Here is an 11,846-nt window from a genome sequence, read left to right on the forward strand (position 1 = left end):
GCAGGGCCAGGTGGGTAGGCTGCCTGACTTCTTGCAAAACTTACCCACCCAGCCCCTTGCCCTTCTCCCACCAGCCCATGGCTGGCAGGAAGAGCAGTCTGCTTTCTGGAATCTGGACGTGCACTTGAGAAATGCGGAAAAGACATTTATTAACGAGCTATAAATTAGAGGTGGAAGGGGGGTGGGAGGAGCCAAGTGGTCACGTTTGTGGCCTCTTCTCTTTCTCTCTGTCCTCCTGGGCCTGGATTCGGAGCTCCTCCTCAAGGCGCTCCTTCGCTCGGACCACCTGGGGAAGGAGTTACAAACAGCTAGGTAGGGTGGCCTGCACAAGATGGTCCAATTCCAGCTGTGAGTCCCGGACAGCAGGAGGCAGGTCTAGTGCCTGGGGTGGGAAAGGTGGCCTGGGGACTTCCCGTACAAGGAGACCGCCCAGGGCATGTGGACTGTCATATGGGATCTGAAGCTGCTTCTAGCAATCCACCAGCTAATGGTCCTCTTCCCTCAAAGTCATGGCTGTTGGGAGGGCCACTCACTGTCCAGGCTGTTGCAGGGCTCAGCCTGACAGAACCCGACAGCCGAGGCAGCCAGAAGGCATGATAGTTTAGGGGGTCTCCCTGAGGTTGGGGCACCAGGGAAAGGCCCGCACATCTTTCTACCTGCCAAGCTCTGAACTACCTGGAACATGGCTTGCCCTCCTCCCAGCAGCAAACACTACTCACCTTTGACTGCAGGTAGAAGGAGCCGCCCACAGATTTATCATTCACCTTGAATAGGTGTTCGTACTTCTGCAGAGGAGGGGAGACGGTGAGAGGTGTGCAGTCTCTGGGTTACAGAGGCGGGGGAAGCTAGGAGATGACAAAGAAGGAAAGCAAAAGGGCTCGATCCCTCTGCCCTGCATGCCTGAAACTCCACACAGGAAGCTTCTACAACCACTAAGTGGCAGAAAGGTGAACAGGTACCCACGGAGGGAGGGGTTTGGCTGCTACCGACAACTACTCAATGCCTCTGCTACTGCCTCCCTTGGGCCTAAAAACTAACAAGGGACACTGGCTCCTACAAATCGGGATTCCCAGCTGGCTGTACCCAAAGTCTACCCTGCACCTTCCTGCCAGGCCTCCTTTACTCTTCCCCACGCTGCTGGCCTGCCCCCAACCCTCCTCCCCCCCCCCCCCCGCCCCTCTTCTGGTCTGCTTGTCTCAGAGTCAGCCCAGTGGCCTCACCTTCTGGATCTCCTCAGGGTTCAGCTTGGAGACATTGAGAATCTGCTGTGCCTCCTGGAGGCTGAGGCCGGAGAGGTTAGAGGCGGCTGCAGACTGGTGTCCAGCACGTCCCCGGGCATCAGCTGCTGCCCGGCTGGCTGTATAAACATGTGGGTTAGTGCTCAACCCTCAGCAGCCCAGAGCTCACCTGGCCTTCCATGTAGGTGGCTCACCCCTGCCAAGTGACACATGGAGTCAGAAGCGGCCAGAGGGCATTTCTCCAGGAGTGGTTTCTTTCTTTCTTTCTTTTTTTTTTTTTTTTTGGGGGGGGTGGGGCGGGCGGGGGGTAGTGTTGGAGGGGTATTGAAGTGAGGACCAATTTGCTCCACTAGGGGTCAGGGTCTAGTCACCAAACCTGGAGCCTAATCCCCAGACTAGACCACAAAGATTACCCTGTCCCTCTTCTCTCTATTGCTCCCTCATCTGGGCACATAGAAAGTTGGGGATCTATAGGCTAAGGGGAGCAGAGCGAAGTTGTGGGCAAGGGGAGGCAGCAATAACTCTGCCCACTGGTTACCTAGGACACCAAAGCAGGCTGCCTCCGGAGACCACTTCCTTTTCAATGACCCTAGATTCAGAAGCCAGTACACTTTTACTTAAGGGATCTGAGGGCTTTGCAGGCCAGTTGGTCCGTGTTGGACTCTGTCTTAAAAGCAGCCAGAGGGTGTAGCTGTTCCAATAAAACTTGACCTACAAAAACAGATGGCTAGGTAGGCCAGTTTGCCAACTCCTGCCTGTATGCTCATGTCAACCAGGTCTCTCTCTTATGGGAATGCCTCACAGTCCATCATTGCCCCCAACCATGGGAAATGCCCCAGGCTACCCAAGCTGCTAGAACCCCAACCCACCAAACTCCTGCATTCACCACTGGCCCAGCATGCGAGGGCCCGTTGCTATGGGGAAAATCTGACCTGGGCAGGAGCTCCCACCCCAGGGGGAGACAGGGGTCAAGCTTACCTGCAAATTCCTGCCGCAGGGCCCGGGCAAAGGCTCTGCCCACTACCTGCGCCCCCATCACAATGATCTGGGCCAGGTACTTGGCCTGTTGGCAAAGCAGGCATCTGGTTAGCAAGCTGCAGCCCCCAAAGATGGCACCCTAGAAATGGCTGCTGAGTGGCTCCCAGAAAGTTGAGGTAATAAAACACAGAACAGCAGCCACAGGCCTTTTTCTAATGAAAAGCTACTTTGGGTGGCTTCAGGTGTTCATGAGATAGTTGGTAAGGGGGTAAACCTGACCAAGTCCCCAGAGGCACACCACTGGCCTCTCCCTTGGCCTCTGGAAGAGGCAGACAGGAGCCAAGGCAAAGTGGCTGCAGGGTACAGAAGCCACTGGCTTCAGGAATAATACTGTGGCCAGGAACCAGAACTGGGCCAGTCCCAGACTGACCATGAACTCACTTTGGCATCTAGGCCAACGAGGGCACTTTCTGTGCTTCTGGGACCAGCTGGTCCAACCTCCATTCTAATTTTCCCAACACTATTCAAGTGTACTCTATCCAACACAACACAGCAAAACTCTACCTTCCAGGAGGGAAAGGCCATGAGGCAGGCATTTAGACAGACACATCAAGGACCAAGTAACAGGGAACGCAGGGCTGTTTCCTATCCCTCCACTGGCTCACTGAGAGGCAACGTTTAGACTACAAAGATACACGGGCCCAACCCTGGCCGAGTTGCTCAGTTGGTTAGAGTGTTATTCCTATACTCCAAGGTTGTGGGTTCAATCCCTGGTCAGGGCACATACAGACAGGGGTCAACCAATGAATACATAAATAAATGGAACAATTCAATTTCTCACCTCCACCTTCCCTCTCTACCTCTCTCTAAACTCAATCAATCAATCAATAAAATTAAATTAAAAAAAAAAAGATGCAGAGGCCCCTGTCCTTGGAGCTCCCACACCCATCAGGCCTTGCAGGGAAATCCTCCAAGGCAGTGCCACATGGCAGTGTTCCACCCTGAGACCACATGGGTCCATGCACCACAGAGGCAAGTGGGAGTCTCATTAAGCACATGACCAGAGGCATGGATGGGAACCCAGGAATGAGATGGAGCTATTAGAAGGCAATAGTATTTCTACTGGGATGGGTTTTGAAGGGCAGGTAGAATTATGATGGGAATACTGGGGCTTCCTAGGCAGAGGGACCAGGGGGAGCCAAAACTGGGAGAAAGCATAAGAAATGTCCAGGTAGCAGCCAGGAGCCTAGGGACCAGGAAGGTGGCTGCGATGGGCAAATGTGCAGATCTTACTGTGAACAGAGATTACATATAGCCTGCACATGTGAAAATGACTGTGTGTGTGAGATGGTACAAACTTGGGTGCGTAGAAGACACCTGGAGAATGCTCACTGAAGGTCAACACTGTTCGTGGGGCACATCCAAGTGGTTTCCCTTGTTCTTTGTACTTTTCTGTCTTTAGATTTCCTGTCAACAAGTATCGTCTAAGCAAGAGTGACAGGCACCATGCCAAACACATTGTTTATTGTGCTATTTATTTTATTATTTTTAACAAATATTTTTATTGTTTTAAGAGACAAAGGGAGAGGGAGAGAGAGATAGAAACATCAATGATGAGAATCATTGATTAGTTGCCTCCTGCACGCCCCCTACTGGGGATCGAGCCCGCAACCCAGCATGTGCCCTTGACAGGAATCAAACCTGGGACCTTTCAGTCCGCAGGCCAGCGCTCTATCCACTGAGCCAAACCAGCTAGGGCTATTGTGCCATTTAACCCTAACAACTCAAGACACTGAGACATAAAAAATAACAACACATAAAAGAACAAAACAAAAAAAGACACTAAAGTACAGAGTTATTTAGAGACCAGCCCAAGGACACACAGCTAGTACTCAGGGGAAGGTGGGTAAGGATCCCAAAGCCAGTGCTATCAGCCATGGCATCCCTAGGTTGCCCGTCTCACAAAGGGTTCTGGGATCTGCAGGAAGGGCGACAATGCAACCTGACAAGGAGCAAAGACCCAATCCAGAGGCCAGAGGGTCTTGTCAGATTCCAGTGGAATCCAGACTCCAGAACTGGCTTTGTTTGGCCTCCCTTGAACCTGCCCTTCCCTAGTAATTCTGGGCCATTGTCAGGCATTAATAAATGGAAGTGGGTTTGGATTTCACGAGTGGGTAGAAATTTCATAAGCCCTGTATTTCACACCAGAAACCAAAGCACTCCTGTGATCAGGGCTCCAGCCAGCTGCCTTGCAGGTGTCAAGACTAATAATGGACATGCTATTGACTGCGAAGCCTCACCTGACTCCCCAACCCCACCTAAAGCCACTCTCAAGTGGGATAGGAGGCTCTGGGATGAAGTGCTGGTCCTGTCTGAGTGACAGAGAGACTGACAGGCCACTAGGTGACTCCAGAGGTTTTCCTTGGCCTGGCACCTTCAACCTTCAGAACATACCTTCCTTTGCTGCCACATGCCTGAGTGCAACACCACTGTATCACCTTGTACTCTGCCAGGGTAGTAACTGTTGCTAAAAAAATGAATGTTAAGAACAAGGCTGTAATGGGCAATTCCCCTAACCATCCCCTATAGGCTTCAAACCAAAGTGGCATGGTGGCTCCATGGTTCCAGTTGCCAGAGCTCTATGGCTGCAGGGAAGGCTGGGCTGTTCTGCAGTTTCCCAGTAACTAAGGGAGCTGCCTGGTCAGCCGAATTAGACTACAAGGTTCCTGTGAGAGCCAACTCCCAGGGGAAGCCGTGTGGTATAGTGGTTACATATGCAAGCTTTGGGATTACCTGTGTACAAATCCCAGCTGTGTGCCCTGAACAAGTTCTCAACCTCCTTGAGCCTCCAGCCTCCGATTCCTCACCAACAATGGGGCTAATTTAATTACCTCAGGATTAAATGAGTGTAAAGTGCCTGATACAGAGCCCGATGACACAGTAGGTGATCAATAAATGTTGGTTTTCATTTATTACTATTGTTTAACAAAACTTGACAATGGCCAGTCACTATGGAGTAACAAAGCTTCTCCCAATAAAGCAGCTCATTTGATAGATTCTCTAATTACTCAGGGGAGAAGGCTGCAAAAAGCTAGGGACCTCAGAAGCAATGTGAAAGCAGAGTGAGAATGCTGCTTTGGAACTGGGCTGACATAACCTGGGATCCCCAGCTTTGCTTCTTCTTCTTCTTTTTTAAAAAAATATATATTTGTATCAATTTCAGAGAGGAAGGGAGAAGGAGAGGGAGAGGGAGAGAGAGAAACATCCATGATGAGAGAGAATAATTGACTGGCTGCCTCATGCACATCCCCAACTGGGGATTGAGCCTGCAACCCAGGAATGTGCCCTGACTGGGAATCAAACCTTGATCTTCTAGTTCAGGCGTCCTCAAACTACGGCCCTCGGGCCACACGCGGGTGTTTTTGCTTTTTTGTTTTTTTACTTCAAAATAAGATATGTGCAGTGTGCATAGGAATTTGTTCATAGTTTTTTTTAAACTATAGTCCGGCCCTCCAACGGTCTCAGGGACAGTGAACTGGCCCCCTGTTTAAAAAGTTTGAGGACCCCTGCTCTAGTTCATAGGTCGACACTCAACCACTGAGCCACGCCAGCCAGGCCCCAGCTTTGCTGCTTTTTTTTTTTTTTTTTTTCGTTTTAAATATATTTTTATTGATTTCAGAGAGGGAGAGGGAGGGAGTGATAGAAACATCAATGATGAGAGAGAATCAAAGGGCCCCAGCTTTGCTTCTGGTTAGTTGTGTGGCGCTGGGCAAATTACTCAACCTCTCTGAATTTTTTTTAAATGTTTATTTATTGATTTTAGAGAGAGATGAAGGGAGGGGTCAGGGAGAGAGATAAATATCAATTTGCTGTTCCACTTATTTACGCATTCATTGGTTGATCCTTGTATGTGTCCTGACCGGGGATTTGAACCCACAACCTTGGCATATCAGGACAATGCTCTAACTCAGTGGTCGGCAAACCGCGGCTCGCGAGCCACATGCGGCTCTTTGGCCCCTTGAGTGTGGCTCTTCCACAAAATACCACATGCGGGCGCGCACGTACACTGCGATTGAAACTTCATGGCCCATGCGCAGAAGTCGGTTTTCGGCCTGGGCGAGTCTATTTTGAAGAAGTGGCGTTAGAACACTCAAGGGGCCAAAGAGCCCCATGTGGCTCGCAAACCGCGGTTTGCCGACCACTGGTCTAACTGAAGGAGCTATCCAACCAGGGCTGCATTTCAGTTTTCTTATCTGCAAAATGGGGAGAACAATACCTTTCTCACAGGAGAGCTGTAAGACCCTCAGGAGGCAATGCACATAAGACCAAGAGGACAGACAGAGAGTGGCAGGTCCAGGGCAATTCAACAGCTGCCTTTGCTTCTGGACCAGGTCCTACTTGGTGTTGAATAATCTAGAGATCAGGGGTATAGCCAAGTCTCTCATCCATCTATTCAACACCCAGACACCTGCTAAACACCAACTGTGGGTCAACTATGCTCAAAGCTAAAGATTGATGGGGAGCAGAGTTCTGTCAACTATAGCTACCACAGGTGATAAAGACAGCCACTGGCGGAGGCCTCTCTCAGAAAGCCCATACAGTCCACAGACTGACATTTGGGCCTGAAGACCCTGGGCCAGAGCAATTGGCTGACACAGCATCCAACTTCAGGCCAAGCTGACAGTTAAGGAGCAGAGGTCAGAGCCACTGGATTCCGAGCCTGGGACCACTGTGGACAGCACACATGCTTTCTCACCTGGGAAGCATCGTGGCCTAATGCAGGACGGAAGCTCCAGTGGGGCAAAGGAGGGCAGTAGTGTGGAGGTGGGAGCGCACTCAGGAATGTGGTTTATCCCAAGACAAGTGCATCAAGAAGGGAGCTTGGCTTTCAGGCGAACCCATGTGCAATGCTTCCTTCTAGGAACAGTTCCAGGCCCTCAGGCTGGTGGCAGAGACAGACACTGAGATTCACCCCTTTCTTTCAAGGGCGCACTGAGACAGGAAGGGGGCTCTGTTCATACAGGGCCCCTGCAAACAGCTGTTGGTATTACAACTAAGCAGGAGGGAGGTCAAGACCACAACTGTCCAATTTACCATGGTATGTGTGGGCCTGGCCTGTGGCAGGCGCAGCAGGTGCCTGATACATATTTGAATGAATGTGACATTTAACCAAGACACCATCAGCTCTGCTTTGGCCAAACTGAAGTCTCATAATCTCTAAGTCCCAGATAGAATTTCCAAATGCTTCCCACACCCTCTGCTGAAGGAGGGCTCCAGCCCCCCCCCCCCCCCCCCCCCCGCGACAATACACACACTTCTCCACCAATACCACCTGCAAATTCCGTCTACTCTCCAGTTGGGTCCAGGTACAAATGACTTCTCTAACCTTCTTCCCTCACCCTCTCCACCATTCACTCCTAGATCAGCTCCTCTACTTCTTTACCTGAAATCTCTGCAGCTCTGAATTCACACACCATATAAGTCATTCTTCTAAAGTGGAAAATTCAGTGCTTTCTAGTGTATTTAGAGCTGTGTGACCATCATCACTAGTTCCAAAACATTTCCATCACCCCCCAAAAAAACTCCATACCCATTAACCTTGAATATCCTCTCTTCCACTCTAATACTGTCAAAATACCACATCCTTCAAGACTTAGTCACGTGACCCCCACCCAAGTGAAATCTTCCCATTTCTACCTTCCCATAGCACTCGTTCTTTTCCTATTAATATATTATCAAGTTGTCTTAATTTACAGACTGGCCTACCTTTTCCTATAGGATACAAACTCCTCCAGAGCCACATTTTACTCAGCCCTTGAGGGTGGCTCAGAGTTACATGTGGGAGTGGGTGTGCAGGACCCAGTTCAGCGAGGGCTCATCACAGGGCCTCAACAAATGGCAGTGACTATTACAAAGCAGAAATGATATGATGGGAAACAGCAAGTCTTAGGGCGCAGAAGGAGTGGTGCCATCTCAGACACTTGTGGGATGAATGACCCTGGAGGAGTCAAACATGCAGAGCTTCAGGTTCCTTCTCTTGTGAAATGGGGATAGCGAGAGCACTGACTTCTTAAGAATTATATGAACATCTACACAAAGCCTCAGCTTAGGGACTGGCACTTGTAAGCTCTTATGTTATCCTTACCACTTTCAGTTAAGAAGTGTTTCCTCAAACCCTGCATCAATCACTTTGAGATTGGGGGCAGAGCTCAGGACCCTGTATTTTTTAAAAGTATACATTTTTTTTTTTAATTTACTGATTTTAGAGAAAGAGAGGAAGAGGGAGAGATTTGTTGTTCCACCCATTCATGCATTCATTGGTATGGGGACGACGCTGTCAACAACTGAGCTGCCCGGCCAGGGCAGAACCCTGCATCTTTAAGGGGGTCCCAAGTGACCTGACGCAGCCAGTGTGGCCCAGGTGTGTGGACTGGCTCTAGGTGCCAATGGCACCGCAGAAACACTGTTTTCAGTGTCGCAGGGCCTGGTTCAAGCCCCAGCCAGTTCTACCACTTTATTGTGAAAGTCTCAGAGCCGTTTCGCCAGCTTCCAAATGGGGACAATAACAGGACCGCACCAACAACCAGCTCCAGGACAGAGCAGGGGCTCACGTGCAGGGCTAAGCTCCACCTCAGGCTGCTCGCACATGGGCTGGAGCACGGCGATCGCGTCCGCCGGCGCCCTGCCTTCCAGCAGTCGGCTCTCCCCGGCTCCGAGGCCGCCAGCGCCCGCCTAGGTACCCCCAGGTGCGACGCCCTTGGCCCCGCTTCCCGCCGGGCATGTAAAGGGAACCGGGCGCCCGCTGCCTGGCCGGAACTCGCCGCCCTCGCCCCGAAACGCCCCCTCCCCCCGCCCCGCAGCCCCCGCAGCCCCCGACTCAGGCCTCACCATGGCAGCCGCTCTGCCTCGGGGACGCGGGCTCCGTCTTCCAGGCCTCGCGGCCCCGGCTCAAGGGCGGCCGGCAGGTCAAAGGTCGAAGAGAGATCCCGAGAGCGCGTGCGCGACGCCACGCTGGGCATGCGCGTAGCCTTGATCCAGAGGGGCGGAGTGTCAGTGGTTACGCTGGAGACCTGGGCGAAGTTGGGGGCGGGTCCTGCCTCGCGCTCCGCTCCAGTCCCGCGCTGGGCTCGGGAGGTCATCTGGCGCGGGTGATGGGCGGTCCCAGAACCTCTGGGACCTCCAGCTTATCCAGGTGCGCTAGGAGTCACCGAATACATGGGTCTGAAGTGGGCCAATTTCTTCCCTTGATTTTGCCAAAATATGTGGTACTAAAAGATAAGCAATAAATACACAACATCACCCGAACTTAAGGAGTTTGATATCAAGTTCTCTTAAGAAAAGAGAAAACTTCAAAATAGGGCTCATTCCCTCCTTCAATTCTTTGCTCAAATGTCACCTTCTCAATGAGGCTGTTTTTAATAACTGGTTTATTGAGATATAATTCACACACTATATAATTCATCTTTTTTAAAATATATATTTTTTTATTGATTTTAGAGTGGAAGGGAAAGAGAAATATCAATGACGAGAGAAAATCAGATTGGCTGCTTCCTGCACGCCGCCTACTGGGGACGGAGCCTGCAACCCCGGAATGTGCCCTAGACCAGAATGGAACCTGGGACCCTTCAGTCTGTAGGCTGGCACTCTATCCACTTAGCCAAACCGGCTAGGGCTACAATTCATCTTTTTTAAATGTACAATTCAGTGCTTTTTATTTTTTCTTAATCCCCACTGGAAGATATTTTCCCATTGATTTTTAGAGAGAGTGGAAGAGAGCGGGAAAAACAGAAACATCGATGTGAGAGAAACACTTGGGCTGCCTCCTGCACTCTCACCAACCAGGGCCTGGGAGGAGCCTGCAACAGAGGCACGTGCCCTTGACCGGAATCGAACCCGGGATCCTTCTCTCCACAAGCCAAGGCTCTATCAGCTGAGCCAAACTGGCTAGGGCCAGTGCTTTTTAGTATAGTCACAGTTACAAGCTCCAGAACATTTTCATCATCACCCACTCCCCTTTCCCCCCAAAAAACCCTCACCATTAGCAGTCACTGCCCATTTCCCCCTACCCTTGGTGACCACAATTCTATTCTCTCAGTGGACTTGTCTGTTTTGGAAGTTTCATGTAAATGGTATCATATTATATGTGGCCTGTTGTGTCTGGCTAAAACCTCCATTCTTTTTTGAAAAAATATTTTTATTGATTTCAGAGAGGAAGGGAGTGGAAGAAAGAGATAGAAACATCAATGATGAGAAAATCAGTGATTGGCTGCCTCCTGCACATTCCACACTGGGGGATTGAGCCTGAAACCTGGGTACATGACCTAATGACGGGGAAGGATAATTTTAATGACGAGTGAAAAGGCCAGGAAGCTCCCTTATATTTTTCAAAACCAACTGTAATTTCCCCACAGGAAACACAGGTACAATTGACAGTGAGGAACAAATTAATTGATTTCTTAGTCTGATATATTTTCATTTGTAATTCTGAGTGTTATCTTCAAGTGTTGTTATAAAGTAAACTGCATTATAATCAGATCTATAACCATGGTATTTTAAGTATTTTTTGTCATTTAGAGACAGTCATTGTTTTACTCTGATGCATTTGCAAAAATGTTACATCTTATAACTTATTTTAATATATGAATTTTGGACAGTAAACTTTCAGATCATTCCATTAAAATAGATAAAAATTTATAGAACTGTTAAGGAATAACTGGATTCATAGAAATATTAGCAAATAATCAGGATAAACAAAAATTAATTATGGGACTGAATAAACTGAAGCTAATTATTATTCTTATTAAGACTGTTCAAAATATTGCTGATTTTTAAAAACTTGTGTTTTCTTAGAGCAAATTGGTACATTGTACCTTGATAAGCAATATTAAAGCATTTATATTTTTCTCCCTATTTATCCTTCCAGAATTTAAAAACTCTTAGTGAGTAGTATTATTTTCATGGCAATATGTTTATTTGTATGAACCCAATAGGAATCTGATTTTTAAAATAACAGGACACATAAAGCCAATTCCCAATTATTGTTTTATTAACCAAGACTTTGGAATGTAGAGTTTGAGAAAGACAGGTCTAGACTCTGGATATCAGCAAAAAGGCTTTAAGGAATGAAGATTGACTCTGAAGCCTATAAAAGACCCTTGGAAAAATGGCCTGGCACCTTGCTTATATATATGGTTCATGGCAGTCTTTCCAGGTAAGGGGCAGATTTCTTTGCTGGCAGATGGCAAGGGAAGAAACTCAAGACATTTTGGGGACCTCAAGAAGTTGAGGAATTTACCCAAACCTATAGGTATTGCAGGAAAAGCCTTCTGACAACTGTGTGATTTGGCTTCTTTGTTCTGAGGAAACTTTCTTGTGAGATTCCAGCAAAGCAGATTTAAAAAACCTATATGATCAATTGCTATTCCTATTTTGTTTATGCAAACAATCAGGCCAAATTGAAACTGGACTTAATATAGTAAATGAGTTAGTCTTAATTTGGCTCTTTGATAAAAATGAGGGTGATTTTAGGAGAAAAGATATGTTTCAATAGAACCTATAATACACAGTTATGATTATTAGACTCTAGTTCAGTTAATTGTAAAATTTTCTTTTTCACTTATGAACTAGACT

The 11,846-nt window shown here is 48.6% G+C and overlaps 1 protein-coding gene across 1 annotated transcript; it reads right to left on the reverse strand.

Moving 5' to 3' along the window:
* Nucleotides 1–132: 132 nt before the first annotated feature.
* Nucleotides 133–9,478, reverse strand: PAM16 (presequence translocase associated motor 16). Its single transcript, XM_079790447.1, has 5 exons — nt 9,105–9,478; nt 2,217–2,301; nt 1,221–1,357; nt 720–785; nt 133–286 (listed from the first exon to the last, which is right to left on the reverse strand). Exons 1-5 carry the CDS (start codon nt 9,105–9,107, stop codon nt 200–202), a joined length of 378 nt encoding a protein of 125 aa, XP_079646573.1. The 5' UTR covers nt 9,108–9,478; the 3' UTR covers nt 133–199.
* Between the last annotated feature and the right edge of the window lie 2,368 nt (nt 9,479–11,846).

The sequence above is a fragment of the Cnephaeus nilssonii genome (assembly GCF_951640355.1).
Source record: "Cnephaeus nilssonii genome assembly, chromosome: 2".
NCBI lineage: Eukaryota > Metazoa > Chordata > Mammalia > Chiroptera > Vespertilionidae > Cnephaeus > Cnephaeus nilssonii.

Excerpts from the sequence above, each read along its gene's own strand:
- PAM16 (XM_079790447.1), bottom strand. Across the intron at positions 1,358-2,216 it reads CCTGCGGCAGGAATTTGCAG|CCAGCCGGGCAGCAGCTGAT; the intron begins GTAAGCTTGACC and ends ATGTTTATACAG. Across the intron at positions 287-719 it reads CCTTCTACCTGCAGTCAAAG|GTGGTCCGAGCGAAGGAGCG; the intron begins GTGAGTAGTGTT and ends CTCCTTCCCCAG.